At 34.9% G+C, this 20744-nt stretch overlaps 1 protein-coding gene across 5 annotated transcripts in view; it reads right to left on the reverse strand.

The window, feature by feature from the left end:
- The window catches only part of LOC125247689 (AP-3 complex subunit beta-2), a 52228-nt gene extending 36334 nt beyond the window's left edge, over positions 1–15894 (reverse strand). For 3 of the 5 annotated variants that reach the window (XM_048159131.1, XM_048159132.1, XM_048159128.1), the window contains exon 1: positions 15724–15894. In XM_048159131.1, coding sequence (XP_048015088.1) covers positions 15724–15830 — 107 coding nt within the window. In that variant the 5' untranslated portion in view covers positions 15831–15894. Of the gene's footprint in view, positions 1–7737; positions 8364–15723 lie in introns of those variants that run through there. The other 2 variants (XM_048159133.1, XM_048159129.1) reach the window with 2 other exon arrangements.
- Between the last annotated feature and the right edge of the window lie 4850 nt (positions 15895–20744).

Here is a 20744-nt window from a genome sequence, read left to right on the forward strand (position 1 = left end):
ACAGAGAACCAGAATAGACAAACACAACCACAAAAATAGCATCAACAGCATGAGTTGATTTTCATAACCCATAGGGAGTCACAAATGAAATAGCTGTTCTTTCTCAATACGATCTCAATACATTTTTAGCTTTTGCTCTCCTGAGAAAAAAAGGCTTCACCAAAAGTTAAAGTCTGCCATCAAAAGCAAGAGATCTCAGTATGAGCACAAACATTTTCCTTAAAATTATTTCAAAACCAAATACCACGAACTGTACCATCCATATTCATTTTATTTCAGTATACTCTTGCTGTATGTCAACATCTGCCTCGTTTTTATTTTCCTAAGAAAATACATCTGAGAAAAACTGATACTCAAACATAAATGAGATCTCCATTAAAACTTCTTTGAAAGAGCAACTTCTAAGACCCTTTCAAGCAAGTCAGTTCACTCAGCGGCCATCTTGGTTACGCCCACAGGCAGCCATTTTCTACTCATGAAAATTCAGTTTTATATTGATTGAATGGAGAAAGACTAAGCTATCCAAAACGGTTTGCCAAGATTATGTTTATATAATAATATATAAGAAATTGCCAATGAAATCTTTAAGTGGTATTTTAGCATCCCAGCATAGCTGTGCAAACAGTTTCTGATTGGCTGTTCATGTAGCAAAGCATTATGGGTATATGCTGTTTTGTTCTTACCCTCTTGCAGAAGTGTAGTGCAATTAATGTAATTTCTTTTAAGGTTGCTCTGACTTTTTAGACATTTAAAAATTATTTTAAAGCATTTGATAAAAGGAATGCCACAAAACTCTTAAAATTATTGCAATACAGATTAACCCACCTTAAGTTTATTATTTATAATAATTACATAAAGTATTTTTTATTTAATTGAATTTGATTATATATGTAAATGTAAATATAAATATATATGTAAATGATTTAGAAAGCTGAGTACAAGTTTAAGCTTTTCCAGTGTATATTTCAAAATAAAAGTTCCCTTCTCAGCATATATATATCTCATGTGACAGTAGGGTACAGTATCATAAAATTAGCTTCTTTAGCTCAATTCAGGTTAAAACAGTGCTTTTCGGATAGAATACGGCATAAAGATGAGGGAATGCGGATATCGTTTCCCTTTACTTTATAAGTACTGTCTGCTAGCATTAGCAATTAGCATATTCTGGTTTGATGACTACAACAAAGTCCCTTTAAGACAAGTAATTTCACTCGGCGGCCATCTTTGAAACGCCTCTCGGGCATTCAAGTGCAGCTCCTATCTCTTTGAATGGGGAAACATCAAATTCTCCAAAGCTGTTTGCCAAGCTTTCGATTAAATTTCATATTTGAAATCACCAATGAAATCTGACAACAACTGTCTCATAAATTTTGGTTCTAAACGCTCGAATCATGACAAAAAACTGTGTTTTTCAGGCTGGATCAAGCTAACGCGCAGACCTAAATGCTCTTGTGTCTCATTTCAGAGGCACGCGTTTGACTGTTTCTATAGGAACCGGAGCTTCTAACGGCCGCTGCAGTGACGCGATGACTATCAATCGGCGATTGGCTCTTATTTAAAAGGCGGGACTTATTCCGCCATATTGCGCGTTTCACTTTCTCCCATTCATATTAATACGAGTGACGCATCTTGTGTTATTCTATAGTCTTTGACTACACTAATAGCTTATTTTCCTCTCATATCCATTGGTTACATAAGATTTGTTCACTTTAAAAGTGTCTTCCTCGTTTTTATCCATAGTACAAGCAGTCAAGTGTGATTTTACTAGGCAGTGACTTAAATTAAAAGCTATTAGCTAAAAAGGATCACACTTGCAAAATGTCTCTGTTTCACACAATACGTCAACACAGAAAAGGAAATATGCCTTTACAAAGATTGAATATGGATTTAAGTATTTGTTAATATAAACTAAACTCATTAGCTGATGTCTGTGACTCTAAATGAACCCAGAGCCATGAAAATGAATCAATCCGATGATCCTCCAGACATCTGGGAAAACCTATTAATATTGGCTCAAATGAGCAAAGATATAAATATTAAACACTCTCTGCAACTAAATAAGAGATCCTCTGTTTCTGCCACAGTGGGTCAAGAGGGGTCAGGAAAGATCAAGTATCTACAAATCAGTCACATGATGAGCCAAACTCATTCTGATTGGCCAAAGTTTAGCAGTGACAATAAGACCCACATCTGATCCTGGATCAGACGACTCGTCAATCCAACAACAAAGATGAGTCTGAGAGAGTCAGTTCTGGGAGACCTGAAATGAACGAGTCTCTCGTTTCTCTCTCTCTCACCATTAATCACACGGGCCGGGTTTAAATCAACAGACGGACATCTGTTCACACATACAGACACATTCACACACAAACCAAATGAATGAACACATCTAGTATCAAATCCCACTTATATGCGCAGTCTTGGCTCGCTCAGATTAAAGAGAACTGAATGTGTTTTTAATAACTGTAGCTTGTTCTGTAGTGATGATAATGATGATTCTTGATAATCATAATATTCGTAAACACACAGCAATATATAGCTGTCAGATGTTTTTCACATTGGATGTAAAGCCACCATTACATCAAAATGAAGGTTTTGAGAGCTAGTAAGATTGTGACACTGAATATTGTGACATTGCATCGCAGAAATAAATTACATTTTAAAATATATTCAAATAGAAAACAGTTATTCTAAACTGTAATAATATTTCACAATATTACCCTTTTTACTGTATTTTTGATCAAATAAATGCAGCCTTGGTGAGCATAAAGACTTATCTGAAAATGAACAGTGTCAATGTAAACTCTAACGCTCAAAATAATTAATTGGTTTGAGTAGGACAAACTTAAATTAAACAAATTAGTTCAGTCAAGTGAGTATTTAGCACTTTCTTTTTCTTTCAAGTTCACAGAACTGATATATTTTAAGTAAGCTGAACTATTTCATTGTTTTGAGTTTTATGAACTTATTTCTTGTAATTTAGACGAACTTAAGTTTAACTATTTCTATTTCCCAGCATGCTTTGCTCATGACACTCGAAAGGGAGAGTAAATGCTAAAATTAAGTGTTATATAATGTTTTGTGCAAGATTAATGTTAAATGGGAGATTTAGTAGTAATTAGTGTTTTGTTATGCTAATTAAGAAGAGATTCTGTTAATGTGGGTTTTTGGAGAGTTACCATCATGGTGACAAGTGGTGCATGTGGCTCGGTTTGAGAGCAAGTATGTTAAATGCTTTATATCACCGTATATATTCAGCAAGTGTTGTATCATGCTATTGTTAACATGTTGCTACTGATTGAGGCAACTGATTACCTCAAATTTTTTGAGTTTAACTAACTTTAGTCAAATACAATCAATGAAAATATTTAAATGTATGCAGATTTCAAATTTGGTTACTAGTTCATGTAGTACTATAATATGCAAACTAACCACTAAACTGTCAAACATTATCAAAATCTACAGTGATGCAACACTGGATTTCCACTGATGTCATCATAGATCAGAACCTTGATGAATGAAAGCATGCATGTCAAGCATTATGACACGCCTAATCATGTCACAGCGGGTTCCGAAAGAACCAATCAGAGCGAGCGTGTTCCCTCTAAAGCTGTGACATGAAAACATAATGAGCTGGCCGAGATAACACAATTCGCTAATTAAAAACATTCCCCCGGTGTCTGTCACTCCACCGTCGCTGGAATTAAACGACTATGATATCTCGCAACACACCCAGGTCCCGCTCTCTGGTTTCCACAGCAACAAAGAGAGCAATAAACTCCAGTGAATAGATTTTATGCCAGAGTCTCCCACCCAACACAACTATCTATCGCTCTCTTTCTTGAATAAAGATTCCCTCGGCGGCTTTCATTAGCTGGAAGGGTCTGCAGAGATTCTCGCTGTATAGACACTGTCAAATATTAGTGTTTATCAGTGTCGTGTGTGTGTGTGTGTGAAGGTGTGGGTGGTATTTCCTTCCACGCATCAGTGTGTGTGTGGATGCACCCTGTCAGCTTCAGTTACCTCACACAAACGCACACACACACGCGCGCGGTGGGTCGTGATCAGAGCGACGTAAGAGGATGAACATGGGCTTGGTGATTCAGCAGACATGCTACAATCAAATACATCATTTCCACATAACACCAGATCATCATATATCATATTCTAGAGCATTGTGCACAAACTGAATGCACTGTGTTTCATTTTGGACAATAAATGTAGTGGATAAACCGAGTCAAACATCACAGGAGAGCTACGGGAATTCTCAGAATCGCAGAATGAACTGCTGCATGCAGAGGGAATACAAACCTGTAATCACTTTCCCTCCTGACCTGCAGTGCCTGAGCACGAATGCTTTGATTTACATACTGAAGCTTTTAGCAAATTAATTAGTCCTGACGATAGATCTGATGCTGGGTATATGTACATCAATAGGGGATATATTTACACTAATGGAAAACTCGTAGGCCCAAAACACACTTAATATAAACATTATATATAATATAATGTGTATATATAAAGAGTGTGTTTCGGGCCTATTGTATATATTGAGTACATATATATATATATAGTTATCTTAACTGCATCAGAGTGCAATTTCTAACTTAAACATATGTTTTGTTCTCAGCATTGATGCACGAATGTTGATATAGCGGGCAACAGCATTAACTGCGCGATTCTGGATAAATTGAGAATCATGATTTTTTATTTCAAATAGAGATCACGATTCTGAACAGACAAACTATACAAAATACTGTAATTTACTAGAGGTTCTGACAAAATGCTAATTGCTGCAGTTAAAAATGTTTAATTAGGTCTACATAATTTAAAAAAAAAATCAATTTGAGTGAATGATTCAATGACTCACTCATAAATACTTGACTTGTTTCATTACTGAATGAATCACCGTTTTTGAACTAATCTCTTGAATGAATGATTCAATGACAAGTACATTTTGAACAGTCACTTGTCGCCACCTACTGGTGGAATGAATCACAATTTTTTGTTTCAAATAGAGATCACAATTATCCCACGATTCTGAAGAGACAAACTATACAAAATATTGTAATTTACTAGAGGTTCTGACAAAATGCTTATTGCTGCAGTTAAAACGTTTAATTAGGTCTACATAATTTAAAAAAAAATTAATTTGAGTGAATGATTCAATGACTCACTCATAAATACTTCACTTGCTTCATTACTGAATGAATCACCGTTTTTGAACTAATCTCTTGAATGAGTGATTCAATGACAAGTACATTTTGAACTGCCACTTGTCGCCACCTACTGGTGGAATGAATCACAATTTTTTGTTTCAAATAGAGATCACAATTATCCCACAATTCTGAAGAGACAAACTATACAAAATATTGTAATTTACTAGAGGTTCTGACAAAATGCTTATTGCTGCAGTTAAAACGTTTAATTAGGTCTACATAATTTGAATGAATTATTTTAAAAAAAATCAATTTGAGTGAATGATTCAATGACTCACTCATAAATACTTCACTTGTTTCATTACTGAATGAATCACCGTTTTTGAACTAATCTCTTGAATGAGTGATTCAATGACAAGTACATTTTGAACAGTCACTTGTCGCCACCTACTGGTGGAATGAATCACAATTTTTTGTTTCAAATAGAGATCACAATTATCCCACGATTCTGAAGAGACAAACTATACAAAATATTGTAATTTACTAGAGGTTCTGACAAAATGCTTATTGCTGCAGTTAAAAATGTTTAATTATGTCTAATTTGAATGAATTATTTAACAAAAAAATCGGTTTGAATGAATGTTTCAATGACTCACTCATAAATACTTCACCTGTTTCATTACTGACTGAATCAGCATTTTTGAATGAATCTCTTGAATGAATGATTCAATGACAAGTACATTTTTAACACTTGTCACTTGTCGCCACCTTGATGCAAACTTTATTTGAAGCGTGATGTTACTTACAAAATTTTGCTCTATTTCGATCACTACTGTAGACGTCAGTGTTTATATCTGAACTATAAACATTTATCCCAGTACTTCTTTGATAATTTGAGAATGTGTGGGTGTGTGAATTTTAATGATTAATCGAGCAGCTCTACTTTCTACGGTCAGTGTGAAGTGTAATTTTTAAGTTAGAAATTAAAATTAGATATTAAAGTTAACATTTTAGGATAATTAACATAGATTGGATAATTAAAAAATGAATTCCAGCAGTAACTATGTGAATAATAAAACATCTGGTTTAGTGTTCAGACATTTGAAGGAAACTTGACCATCTTGTTACAGTAACAACACAAGAACATGTTAAATATGTTCAACAGCACAAATCACTAGAAATGCATTGTTCCAGCATTCACATCTGCCTTTTGAATGAGAAGAACATTTAACTAAAGCAAATGTAAAGCCATTTTTAGAATAATGTAATGACCATATATAATGAAATATAAGATCCCTGCAGAGAATCTGATTTGCAATATATATCTCATCTCCTTCTTCATGCATGAGACACTTTGAGCTCCATATTATTAATGTTATTCATAATTCAACACTCCACAGGGTATCTCTCTCTCTCTTACATCTGGACACAATCTCTGATACTCTTTAAAGCTTCTGCCAACAGTTCTGGACTAGAGGAAGATCTCAACGAGAGTCTTCTGTGACTGTCGCTGTACGAGCGGGTGCAAACGTGACTCTTACACCAGCTAGAGCTAATAAACAAACCCTCTGCTCAAGAAGTACAACAACATGTAGAGAAGTAGGGAAGAAAATCACAAATGACATCTCTTTAATAGAGACAACAATGTCTCTTAAAGAGTTTCAAAAAGAGATTTCAATAATGTGAAAATGTCTGCAAACAAAAGTCAGAGATCTCAGAGATATGAAATTCTTCCAAGATCTTATGATATGATATGTATTTATAATTTTAATTATTTACTTATTATAAGTATACTGTATATAGATGTATATCATCAAATTCTTCCAAGCCCAAATGATATGAGCTATTTTAATTTTATATATAGTGTAAAATTAGTTTAAAATGTATATGTATATACATATATCATTATTTTAAAAATCATAAATATAAATATAATTAGTTTAAAATTTATATATATATATATATATATATATATATATATATATATATATATATATATATATATATATATACCAATTTTATTTCTATAATTATTAGTTATTATTACACTGGGAATTTAAATTATTTTCCGAAATTGTAAATAAAACAAAGATTGTACGTTTTACAAGAAAATACTAATTCTCTAAGTCTTTCTACTTCAATATTTGTTTAATTCAACATGTTACTTGCCGTTTCTTTGAAATAATTTCTGAAATTTACTAGCAATTTCTGAGTAAATTCTACACCATTTCTTAGTGTATACTTAATAGTTTATTATTTATTATTTAAGTGACTATTTTTTTTTTTTTAAAAATCTAAAAGTATGTTTATTTTACATAGATTTTTTAATTTAAATTACAATTAAAATTTAAATTTAAACGAATTTTATAGCTAATGTTATTATAGAAGGTTAAATGTGTTTATATATATATATATATATATATATATATATATATATAATTTTATATATTTAAAATCTGATTTTTCCAAGAGTTTTCACAAATTTTTACTAATTTTACTCATTTTAAATGAACATTTTAACATCTTGTACTGACATCAACTCACAGCCGTTCATCACTTTCCATGAGTGCTATCATACCGTAAGGGTTGCGACTGAACGCTGGTAAGCCCCTCCTCCAGCGCAGGTCGCTCCTCAGACCACTCCCCCCCTCCCGCCCCCCCAGATTTCAGGTGTCGGAGTTCTTCGGGCTGGACGGCGCTGTACCAGTTTTGCGGGCCGCTGTCGGGCGTCAGCACCGGACTCAGAGCTTCCTCCTCGCCCTGACCGCCCCCCTGCACGCTCTTCACCATATTCACTGCGTTCACCGGCAGCTGGAGCAACTTCTGCATGGTGGTCATCGTCAAGGTAGTCCGGAAAACTTTTGCACCTGTTTAGATCCCCCGAGGCAGGTAAACACACCTGTAGATGATTCTTGAGGAGTCAAGCGCTCACACACAAACACACACCTGTAGAATCCGTCTCAAAAGCAACAGTAGACTGAAAAACTCCAAAGTAGAAGCACGTAACAGCCTGTTGTACTGAATCCTCAGGTCTGGCCTTCAGCTGTCAGCTGTTTCCATCAAGTATAGATGCTTCAAAGTGCTCTGCGTCTTTTCCGTCTTTCGCATGAGGCGGCCCTGAGGAGACGAGAAGGGAGGTGACAGCAAAAGCTGTTCTCATCCTGCTCAGAGCCGACTGATGGTGCACACACTGCTCTGATCGCTGAGCAGAGCTAGACCCCGCCCACCGACACCTAACCCCTCCCCTCGTGAAACACACGCTCTGGCTCTCTCTCTCCTTTCATTCACACCATCACTCTTTCCCAGCTCTCTGGCACATTTTTCTGTCCCTCGTCCTCTTTTCCATCGTATTTTCTGCAACGGCTGACTGCCTCTCCCTCTGATATGACTCAGCTAGAAACGCTGCTCTGAGAAAAGGCTTTTCACAGGAAAACCCCCTCCTTGGGATGTTGAAACACACAACCACTGTATTATCATTCGCTTTCAATGCTACATAAAAACCAACATCGCAGATATTCACACATGTTGAGTGTGTGCACTATGCTAACTATCCATTAGCATTAACATTCATCTGTTTTTGTTTTTTGACTCATTATTTGATCCATTTTCCAGATTTTACAATATGTTTTTTACACAAAATTGGCTTTAAAATGTGAAATAACAAAGATTGAAACTGGATGCTACTTGCTTAATCTAAAACCGGCACAAAATGAGGTCATGTGACAACAATGTTGGATACTATTATTTACAGTTGCATAATATGTACATTTTCACATACTATTTAAAAAATAGTAGGCAGTACGTAGTGTGCAGTAAGCAGTATGCTATGCTGAGTTAATGAAACTGAATCATACTGAATTAAACTAAATCAGACTGATTTGCTTATTTTGTATGACACATTTTGATTCATTTGGAGTCAGTTTGATTCATTCAATCTGAAAAAAAGGACTTTGTTTCATTTTGTCTGATTCATTTGAATCAGTATGATTCAGTTCCATTCAGTGAAATTCTTTCTAATACAGTTTTATTAAATTGCTTCAGTTCGATTCAGTTTCATTCTGTCCGATTCAGTTCAATTAAAATGATTCAGTTTCATTCTGTCTGATTAATTTGAATCAGTATGATTCAGTTTCATTCACCGAAATTCTTTCTAATAGTTTTTTTTTAAATTGCTTCAGTTCGATTCAGTTTCATTCTGTCTAATTCATTTGAATCAGTATGATTCAGTTCCATTCACCGAAATTCTTTCCAATAGTTTTATTAAATTGCTTAAGTTCGATTCAGTTTAATTCTGTCCAATTCAGTTCAATTAAAATGATTCAGTTTCATTCTGTCTGATTCATTTGAATCAGTATGATTCAGTTCCATTCACCGAAATTCTTTTTTAATAATTTTTTTTTTTAAATTGCTTCAGTTCGATTCAGTTTCATTCTTTCCAATTCAGTTCAGTTAAATTGATTCAGTTTCATTGTCTGATTCATTTGAATCAGTATGATTCAGTTCCATTCACCAAAATTCTTTCTAATAGTTTTTTTTTTTTAATTGCTTCAGTTCGATTCAGTTTCATTCTTTCCACTTCAGTTCAGTTAAATTGATTCAGTTTCATACTGCCTGATTCATTTGAATCAGTATGATTTAGTTTGATTCACTGACATTCTGTCTGATACAGTTAATTAAATTTTCAATTCAATTCCATTTAAATTAGTCTGATTTAGTTTCATTTAGTTTCATTCTGTTCGGTACAGTTTCTTTCATTTGAATTCATCTGATTCAGTTAGAGTCTGTTTTATTCTGTCCAATTCAGTTTGATTAAAATAATTTGGTTTCATTCTGTCTGATACAGTTTGATTCACCTGAATCAGTATGACTCACTTCGATTCACTGTCATTCTGGGTCTGATATAGTTTGATTACATTTGAATCAGTCTGAATAGTTTGATTCACTTTCATTCTGTTCAATACATTTTGATTAATTTGAATCCATCTGATTCAGTTCTGTAAAGAATTCAAATCGATTCTCTGTGATTCTGTCCAATACAGTTTGATTCATTTGAATCAGTCCGATTCAGGTCGAATCTATATTCTATCTGAAACAGTTTGATCAAATAATTTCACTGTCATTCTGTCCAATACAGTTTGATTAATTTCTTATTTTCAGCATCCAACGTGGCGTTTCTGAGCCCTGAATCACACGGAGAAGGGAACAGCCGAGTTCACAGACAGACGCAGAATTCACACTGCAGAGCTAAAAGCCACTGACCTCTAAAGAGACATTCTCCTGCGACAGAAACCCCAAACCTCTCTAAACTCACATACAGAGTCTGTTTGTCAGATCTCCAGTAATCTCATGAATATTTGAGCGTGATTCTCTATAGATTAGCGTCTCTGCTTCTCTGTTAATTCAACTGTTAACGGAGCAGAGACGGAGAGCCTTACAGTAGCAGATCAGAGGGGCGTGTTGCCAAGGCAACAGCATGTGAGGATCGCTCGTCTTCATGTTTACTGTGGAACCAGTCGAACTGCCATCACAAACACACTCACTCACACACACACATAGATGAATCCTGCAGCGCAACAGAGTCAGAGCTCAGAAAGTGATGATTATGCAGAGAAAAATATTTATGTCGGCCTCTGTGTCATATTTTCCCTCATTCACAATAAAGACTTCGTGAAACGCATTCACAGTGCATGTCATGTTCATATTGTGAAATATTAAGCGGGAAATAATCAAGGATGGGGAGTGTAAAATATGCTATTATATCATTGGTTAATCTTATTATGGCCTTGATGACATCATCAGAACAGGAAAGTTGTTTCAGAAGTGACGTAATCATGTTGTCACTAAAATAATAAACTGATCCTCCAATATGTTCTGTGTCTGCGTTCGTCCTCAGACATCAACTGTGGTATTACAGCGCCCCACAGTGGAAACAGTGCTGTATGTCCACCAAAATATCACCTCACTGTTTTACCACCCACTATTCAAGTTTGGGTTCAGTAAAAAAAAAAAAAATGCATTAAATGCATTAAATTATCAAAAGTGACATTAAAGACATTCTATTTCAAATAAATGTTGTTCTTTTGAACTTTCTATACACTTTAAAAAATAACTGTAAAATACCGTTTTCCACTAAAACAGTAATATACCATAAAAACAATGCATTCTGGGTAATATTTGTCATTTTAAAGGGTTAGTTCACCCAAAAATGAAAATAATGTCATTAATTACTCACCCTCATGTCGTTCCACACCCGTAAGACCTTCATCTTTGGAACACAAATTAAGATATTTTTGTTGAAATCCGATGGCTCCGTGAGGCCTTCATAGGGAGCAATGATCTCAAGATCCATTAATGTACTAAAAACATATTTAAATCAGTTCATGTGAGTACAGTGGTTCAATGTTAATATTATAAAGCAACAAGAATATTTTTGGTGTACCAAAAAAACTAAATAACGACTTATTTAGTGATGGCCGATTTCAAAACACTGCTTCAGGAAGCTTTGAAGCATAATGAATCAGCGTGTCGAATCAGCAGTTCGGAGCGCCAAAGTCATGTGATTTCAGCAGTTTGGCGGTTTGACACGCGATCCGAATCATGAATCGACACAAAAGATTTATAACGCTCTGAATCTTCCTGAAGCAGTGTTTTGAAATCGGCCATCAATAAATAAGTCGTCATTTAGTTGTTTTTTTTGACGCACCAAAAATATTCTCGTCGCTTTATAATATTAATATTGAACCACTGTACTCACATGAACTGATTTAAATATGTTTTTAGTACTTTTATGGATCTTGAGAGAGGAAATGTCATTGCTCCCTATGGAGGTCTCACTGAGCCAACGGATTTCAACAAAAATATCTTAATTTGTGTTCCGAAGATGAACGAAGGACTTACGGGTGTGGAACGACATGAGGGTGAGTTATAAATGACATTATTTTCACTTTTGGGTGAACTAACCCTTTAAAATGACAAATATTACCCAGAATGCATTGTTTTTATGGTATATTACTTCTGTAGGCTATTTTACAATGCATTCTGTATATTACAATGTAATATTAAGTAGGTTACTTTCTCGATAACAACAAATAATATTGCCCAGAATACATTGTTTTTATGGTATATTACTGTTTTAATGGAAAACGGTATTTTACCGTGTAAATTTGTTTAGTTTTTTTAGTGTACATCAAAGAATCCTGAAAGAATATTTCTCACAGTTTCCACAAAAATATGAAGCAGCACAACTGTTTTCAACATTGATAATAAACAGAAATGTTTCTTGTGCAGCAAATCAATGATTTCTGAAGGATCATGTGACACTGAAGACTGGAGTAATGATGCTGATAATTCAGCTTTGATCAAAGGAATAAATTTCATTTTACTATATATTCCACAAGAAAACTTGTAATAATCTTTCACAATATATATATGTTTTAACTGACCAAATACATTTTTTTAGATCATTTTGATCATAAATGCAGCCTTTGTGAGACTTATTTTAAATATTTTAAACTCTAACCGACCCCAAACTTTTAAATAGTGTTTCCCTGACCATTAGATAAAAAAGAAAAAATATATCCTTCGAACATCAATTCAAAAAGACTATTTAGAGCACCAACGAGGAGCAAAGTCAGGTTTGTTGACATGGGAATTGTCTACATATTCAGATGAATTCAGACAGACATAAAAGTAGTGATGTTAAAGGATTAGTTCACTTTAAAAAGAAAATTACCACAAGCTTTACTCACCCTCAAGCCATCCTAGGTGTATATGACTTTCTTCTTTCTGATGAACATAATCGGAGATATTTTAATAAATATCCTGACGCATCTAAGCTTTATAATGGCAGTGAACAGGGGTCACGAGAATGAAGCTAAAGAAAGTGTCTCTCACAGTTCAAAACGCTTACGCTACGTCCTACGCCTTCCGTATTCAACTTACGATGTCAGTTACGCTTTCTTCGTAAGTTGAATAGGGAAGGCAGTCTGGCGGCAGCTAAATATATGGCTTCATAACTTGTTAAATATGTTTTTTTCTTACACAAATGCATCGCTTCACTTCAGAAGGATGGATGCACTTTCTTGAGCTTTATACTCGTTCACTGCCATTATAAAGCTTGGATGCATCAGGATATTTATTAATACATCTCCGATTGTGTTCATCAGAAAGAAGAAAGTCATATAGGATGGCTTGAGGATGAGTAAAGCTTGGGCTAATTTTCATTTGAAAGTGAACTAATCCTTTAAAATGTGTGTGTGTGACTCCCCCTACTGTCTGAGAGAGAAATGACATGAACTATCCTAAATGAAAGGCCAGATTTATCAAAGCAGTGTTATTATAGCAATATTTATATACTATAGTATTTATTAATATTTTAAATTGGCTTTTAATATAATTTTTAGTAATTTTGTTGTCAATTTTACATGGTTTTTATATTTCTGTTTAGTTTAAAATATTTTTTTTATTTCAGTTTTAGTTTTAATTGTAGTATTTAAGGTTTTTTTTAGGTTTATTTAATTTTATTTCAGTTTCTGAAAAATTTATTTTTAATAAAATGTTTAATCGTTTTCATTTTAGTTTTGAAGTTAATGATAACAACACTGGATCCAAGAATCAAAAACACATTGGATAAACAATCAAACAGACATTTCAAGCAGCAAACACTGAAACCGTCAGCTACAGGAAGAGCGTGTCATGTGACCTCAGAGGAAACAGAGCCTTGATATTCTCCTCATCAATCTCTGATCTAAACTATAATCTTCATATATTTACAAGAGACAGAGGTAGAATGGAGATGGAGGGAGATGTAAATGCCAGCTTCAACAGATGTAAAAGTGGTGTAAAATAGTTCACACTACACTTAACCCAGGTTAACATCTTTTTAATCCTGGGTTAAGGCCAATTTTAAACCTGTGTTAAGCAACATTTTCACATTTGTAATTTTGTGAATCATATTGTGGTGAGAAAACCCAAGCAGGGTAAAGTATAACAGTGTGAAACATGGACAAAAACAATTTTGAATCATCTAAGCTAACATTATTTGGTTCCCAGAACGTTCTGTGAAGGTTAGTTTATGGTTATAAAAAGTTCTGTATATTATCTTTAGGTTATTAAAGGATTAGTTCACTTTCAAATTAAAATGTTCCTGATAATTTACTCACCCCCATGTCATCCAAGATGTTCATGTCTTTCTTTCTTCAGTCGAAAAGAAATTAAGGTTTTTGATGAAAACATTCCAGGATTTTTCTCCTTATAGTGGACTTCAATGGTCTCCAAACGGTTGACGGTCAAAATTACAGTTTCATTGCAGCTTCAAAAAGTTCTACACAATCCCAGACCAGAAATAAGGGTCTTATCTAGAGAAACCATCGCTCATTTTCTAAAAAAATTAAAAATTATATACGTTTTAACAATAAATGCTTATCTTGAACTAGCTCTCTTCTTCTTCTTCTTCTTTATTTGAATTCCAGCAGTGTAGACACTGCTAAGTGTATTACTGCCCTCCACAGGTCAAAGTTTGAACTAATTGTTATATACTTGCACTAGCATATTGTATATAACAATTAGTTCAAACTTTGACCTGTGGAGGACAGTAATACACTTAGCAGTGTCTACACTGCTGGAATTCAAATAGAGAAGAAGAAGAAGAAGAAGAAGAAGAAGAAGAAGAGAGCTAGTTCAAGATGAGCATTTATGGTTAAAACGTATATAATTTTTTCTCTTTTTTTAGAAAAAGAGTGATGGTTTCTCTAGATAAGACCCTTATTTCTGGTCTGGGATCACTGTAAACTGTAATTTTGACCTTCAACCGTTTGGAGGCCATTGAAGTCCACTATATGGAGAATAATCCTGGAATGTTTTCACCAAAAACTTTAATTTCTTTTCAACTGAAGAAAGAAAGACATGAACATCTTGGATGACATGGGGGTGAGTAAATTATCAGGAAATTTTAATTTGAAAGTGAACTAATCCTTTAAACCCCCAAATCAGTGCAACGGTCTGGGAATGTTACTTTTTGGTTACAAGAAAACAAACGAACAGTGAACGGTCTCAAAACGTGTTCACGGAAATGTTAACCCAGAGTTAACGTATGAAATACCAACAGAAACAGATGAAGAAGTAGCTGTGCTAGTGAGCATGATGCTAGCAACGCTAAGACTGAATCATATCGAGCGAATAAGATCACAAAGCTATATTTAAACTATAAAAAACAACGACAAATACAATTATTAACCATATAATTCAATCAGTTCAACAAAAAAACGACTAAAACAGTCATAGTGTAGTGTGAAACAGCACAAGTCATCATATGGGACCTGAGCGCTGTCCACCGACCGGTGCTGAAACACAAACCCATGAATAACACACACACATACGCTCCATTCACGAGAATTCATCTCACACTACATCGTGTTTATCATCTCTTTGTTTTTTCCACTGGATTCATTCGTTCATCCGCGCATGCGCACCTTGACCTGTCTGAGATTTTCTGTACGGTAAACGCTCCGGTGGGCCGCTCCCGATGGCAAGCGTTCACCGCGCGCACTGACTCGGTGTGTCTCACCTCTTGTAGTCGGAGGAGAAGATGCCCCCGCTGGCCGGGTCGTGGCCGTATTCGGGCTCGCTGGAGGAGCCTCCTTTCTCATCGCTGAACGCGGAGCTCGCGGACATCTCTGCTGCTGATGATGCGGAGCGGCGGAGAGCGGAGACTGAGTCACGTGACCCGTTACGCGGTGCTGAAGCGGACAGGGCCGGGGGCGCGCGCATGCGTGCGCGAGCACCTCTATATTTATCCCTGTTGATATCTGTTCCAAGTTGCGATGAAAACATTTATTTTATTTACAAACGACAGAAAAATTATTATTAGCATCTGAATTTTAAGTGAGAGAGACTTTTGAACTACATGTAATTAAAATACTTTATTTTTAATAAAAGATTTCTAGAGGAATCACGTCGTATTTAATTTTATTTTATGTCCTCAGTTTCGTATAAGGTATCCACAAACAAATGCAGGATAAAAATAATTGAATTTAACTTATTTATTTGTAAAATGTACCCAAACACCTTTTAAGGGACTGTGATGACGCGTTTTAACGGTCATCAGCATCGTAAATCTTGCAACGTTTTTTATATTTTCATTTTTTTTTAAAGTATGTACATTTATAACACTATATTTAGTATTATATTACATTTGCATCAAATTACAAAAAAAATAAAAAAATAAATAAAAAAAATAGTTAACGCTTCTAATACAGCGGCTATGGGAGTGATTTCTCTTTCTCTCTTCCGACTGCCGTTATCAACCTCTATTTTTTTCCTCTTTTTGAAAGTTGTGAAAACAATGTTGTTGGGTTTTTCTTTTGCTATTTGAGCAAATGGGAACACAAAAATATATATATTTAATGTATTCTCTCATTCACCGCTATGAAATTTTTCCCGACTTCCGCTTCTGTGAAACCGGGAAATGTGAAAAGGGTCTATATCAGCTTAATTTTGAGAAAGATTTAATGTTGACTGACTTTGAAACAACATAAAATACTAAACTGTTTTTCTTAGTAGTGACGGTGTTCTTAGTTTTATGTTGTCAGGTTTGTTTTCTCACCACAAGATGGCGGCAGCGCTCCAGAGGTTTGGTCAACTGACCTAGACTGAGTCACACTGCATTTATTTATTGTATGATTTATATGTATACACAATAATTTTATTGTCTACAAATTATTTAACATGTAAAGAAGAGACAAAGACTGAAAATAGCAACATGACATCATTCTACAAAGTACGTCATAGAAACAGACCAATAAGAAATAATCTTAGGGAGATAGACAGACAGATAGATAGATAGATAGATAGATAGATAGATAGATAGATAGATAGATAGATAGATAGATAGATAGATAGTCTCTCATGTCAGATACATTAGTGAGAGGGAACACGAGATCTTTTCTTGGATTCAGGAAATTCCTCTGAAGTGGGAGGTGGGTAAACATTTTTTTTCTCTGTATCAACATGCGACTGTTCTTTCATGTCAGAAACGGATGCTACATACCAGTACCAACAGCAGTTCAGGATTATTTACACCTCGGCTATAGTCAAAACAGCGTAATGCATACTACAAATATAATTTCTGTAGTATATAGTATGCATAATATGCGATTTTTTATATACCTGGATGACTACATTTGCCAAAATGTCCAGTATATACCAGAGAAGACTGCACTGGGTAGCACAATCTCTTGCAGCAACATCGCTTCTCTTCTCTGATGATGTTTTTACTGGCGTGAGGGCGGGGCAACCAACCTGTCGATCACATGTGATCCACCAATAGCAAACCACACCCTTCCAATCAATTCTAGACGGACAAAATGAAGTCCGGTCCTACTTTTTTATATGTCATAGTATACAGGATATACGTTTCATGCCGGTAAGACTTTTTAATAAAATGTTTTTGAAAGAAGTCTCTTCTGCTCACCACAGCTGCATTTATTTAATCAAAAATACAATAAAAACAGTAATATTGTGAAATATTATCATTTAAAGGGGTCCTTGATTATGATTTCACTTTTTAACTTTAGTTAGTGTGTAAAATTGCTGTTTGAGCATAAACAACATCTGTTGTAACATGAAAAGTTGTAACGTCTCTCCACCGGTGTCGACTCCGGTTTGAACAATGTAAGGCTAAACAATCGTCATTTTGGATTTTGGCCGCGTGAGATTTTCCATCTTTGTTGTTGTTGAGCAACCGAAGCGCGAGCTGTTAAAGCTCCGCCCTATTTTGAATTTAAAGGGACACACACAAAAAAAGCTTTCATGAATTATTTATGGTGCATTTTGAGCTGAAACTTCACAGACACATTCTGAGACTTATATTACATCTTGTGAAAGGGGCATTATAGGTCCCCTTTAAAACAACTGTTTTCTCTTTGAATACGTTTTAAAATGTAATTTATTCCTGTGATCAAAGCTGAATTTTCAGCATCATTACTCCAGTCTTCAGTGTCGCATGATCTTCAGAAATCATTCTAATATGATGATCTTCTGCTCAAGAAACATTTCTTAATAGCAATGTTGAAAACAGTTGTGCTGATTACTTTTTGTGGAAACCATGATACAGTTTTTTCAAGATTCTTTAAATAGAAAGTAAAAAAAAAAAAAAACCATTATAAATTAATGAAAAGACAGTCCTTGCTGGATAAAACTTACAAACACCTTAATGACCTTTTTAAATCCTTTTTTTTTTTTTTTGTTTACTTTTCAGGAGAACACAAGCACACAAAGCTAACACACATGGACTACACTGTAAAAAGTAGTGTTACCTTAAAGGCACAATTCTCCCAAAAATGAAAATATGGGTAACCAAACAGCTGATGGACCCCATTGACTTCCATAGTATTTTTTCCCCCATACACTCTAAAAACATTCGTAAAAATAGGGCACTATGTACTGTATTAATTTGATGGAATTTTCAGTTTTTTTTGTTTTTTTTTAACTTGAACTTCATTGCGTTTTTTAGGGTTAACAGGAAATGTACGTAAAATTATTGTATAATGTTGTACATTATACGTTTTTATTTATTTATTTATTTATTTATTTATTTTTTTACCATGTTATAACAATTGTTTGTTTGCCCATATTCTTCAAAATATCTTTTGTGTTCAGCAGAAGGAATTAATACAGGTTTGGAACAACTTGTGGGTGAATAAATGATGAAAATTTTCATTTTTGTGTGAACTAGGCCTATCCCTTTAAAAGAGCTGTTTTTTTTTACTTCACTTAACCCATAAAAAACAAGTTTGTTGGTATAAATTGAAATTATTTATTTTTTAATTAATGTTTTTAAAATCCAGTTAATTTTGAGCGTATAAGCCACAAGTTCTGATTTCTTGGGGTCTTTAAATATGTGCCAGATGCCATGTGAGGAGTCTTGGTTTCTTCCTTGTCCGCTGGTTTTGCTTTGCCATTCGCCTCCGCTCGCTCACTTCTGAGTTAAGGCACTACTTTTGTAAAGCTGATTTGGATGTATTCTGAAAGCACCATTCAAATAAATCGAATTACCCACTGATAGTCTTTCATTAGACTTTCGGACATAGTTTGACAACACTAGCGCTGTTCAAATAAACACCAGCTTTTCACAGGCCAGAGCTGCAGTTGTGTTGTGAATAGATGAAGCTCTGTTCTTCAGCTGGCTATGCTCTGATGCCTTAAAAGGCAAAACATGAAAAGAGAAAGACCAGATATGCACACTAAAATAACCTATACCCCTCATATTACTGCTGCAGATAGCATGAGTTTACAGAAGGACCCATACAAGGAAAAGATATCCTGCGCCCAATGATGCTTTGCGCGAATTATGGGTGTAACTTCCGTTAAGCTGTAAACAATCAGTGAAAGCCTCGCAATATGAACGCGAATACGTTTTTTTAAAACTAGGTACAATGAGATGACATTATTCTACTCACAGTTCAACCATCGGACATTAAAAAGACATGTAAAAGCAACAACAAGGTAATAAGCGCGATTCTTTCCACAGTAATAACGGACGCGTTAAATATCACTAATAATATATGCCTATATCTGTATTAACATACGTTGTCTTAATCAGAAATGTTCATTAACGTCAGCATTGCGTGATACTATTTCAAAGTAATTTCCGCCATTTTGATCGATAATAAATTGTATTTACCCGTGAAAACAAACCTGGAAAGAGGCTTTGAGGAGAAAAACGAGAGAGCATTCCAGTGAATTATTAATGGGATATTTCAATTAAATTGGGAGAACAGACCACATATGTGCAATATACTTTTGCAAAGGGAAAAAAGAAAATCATCATGATGAAAAGAATACAGCGAAAAAGCTCTTGCCATAGATATTTTTGTTATAACATGTCACATTAAAGGCCCACTGAATTGTCCCTTCGCGGGGAGTTTGATTGACAAGCGATCTAACCAATCAGAACGCCGAATCTGCCATTTTGTCCGACATAGCAGTCAGGAGTTAGATTAACCCCGGTGGACTTGAACTTGAAAAATGCTGACGTCTTCCCACGTTTGAAACAACATTCATTCTGATGTTCATTCATGTTTATTTGATGCCATAAATGAACTAGTAAGAAGAGATGATCAGTTCACGCACCGCTTGAGCTGAGGCGGTACAGCGATCTGTAACGACGCATTAAAGAGCCACAAAACAGTTTTTATTGTTTTAATTTCTTAAAAAAAAATTACACAGTTTGAAAGCTGGGACTTTGTTTAATATCATAAGTAACCTGCTCTGTCTTGTCTGTCGATGTGTTGTCAGTGTCCTCTTTGCTCCGCGATGTATTTTTCACTCTGTGTGGCGTTACAGCGCCACGGTTTGTCGGACAAAGCAACAGTAACTAAGGGGGGCGGGTCTTTGCAAAGGGTTAGTTGCCTTGGAACGCGCAGCATTATTCAATGTGTTGACGTAATTTCAACTGAAAAAGGAAGACAGGGCGGGACATATCAAACAGCCCTGCCCCTTTTTAAAAATAACCAGTAGCATTTTTGTTTATACCACAGCTCAGCCAGAACCATTAAACTCCTAATCTCTAACCGTTTCTCCTCCTAA

Source organism: Megalobrama amblycephala, linkage group LG15, assembly GCF_018812025.1.
Source record: "Megalobrama amblycephala isolate DHTTF-2021 linkage group LG15, ASM1881202v1, whole genome shotgun sequence".
Classification (NCBI taxonomy): domain Eukaryota; kingdom Metazoa; phylum Chordata; class Actinopteri; order Cypriniformes; family Xenocyprididae; genus Megalobrama; species Megalobrama amblycephala.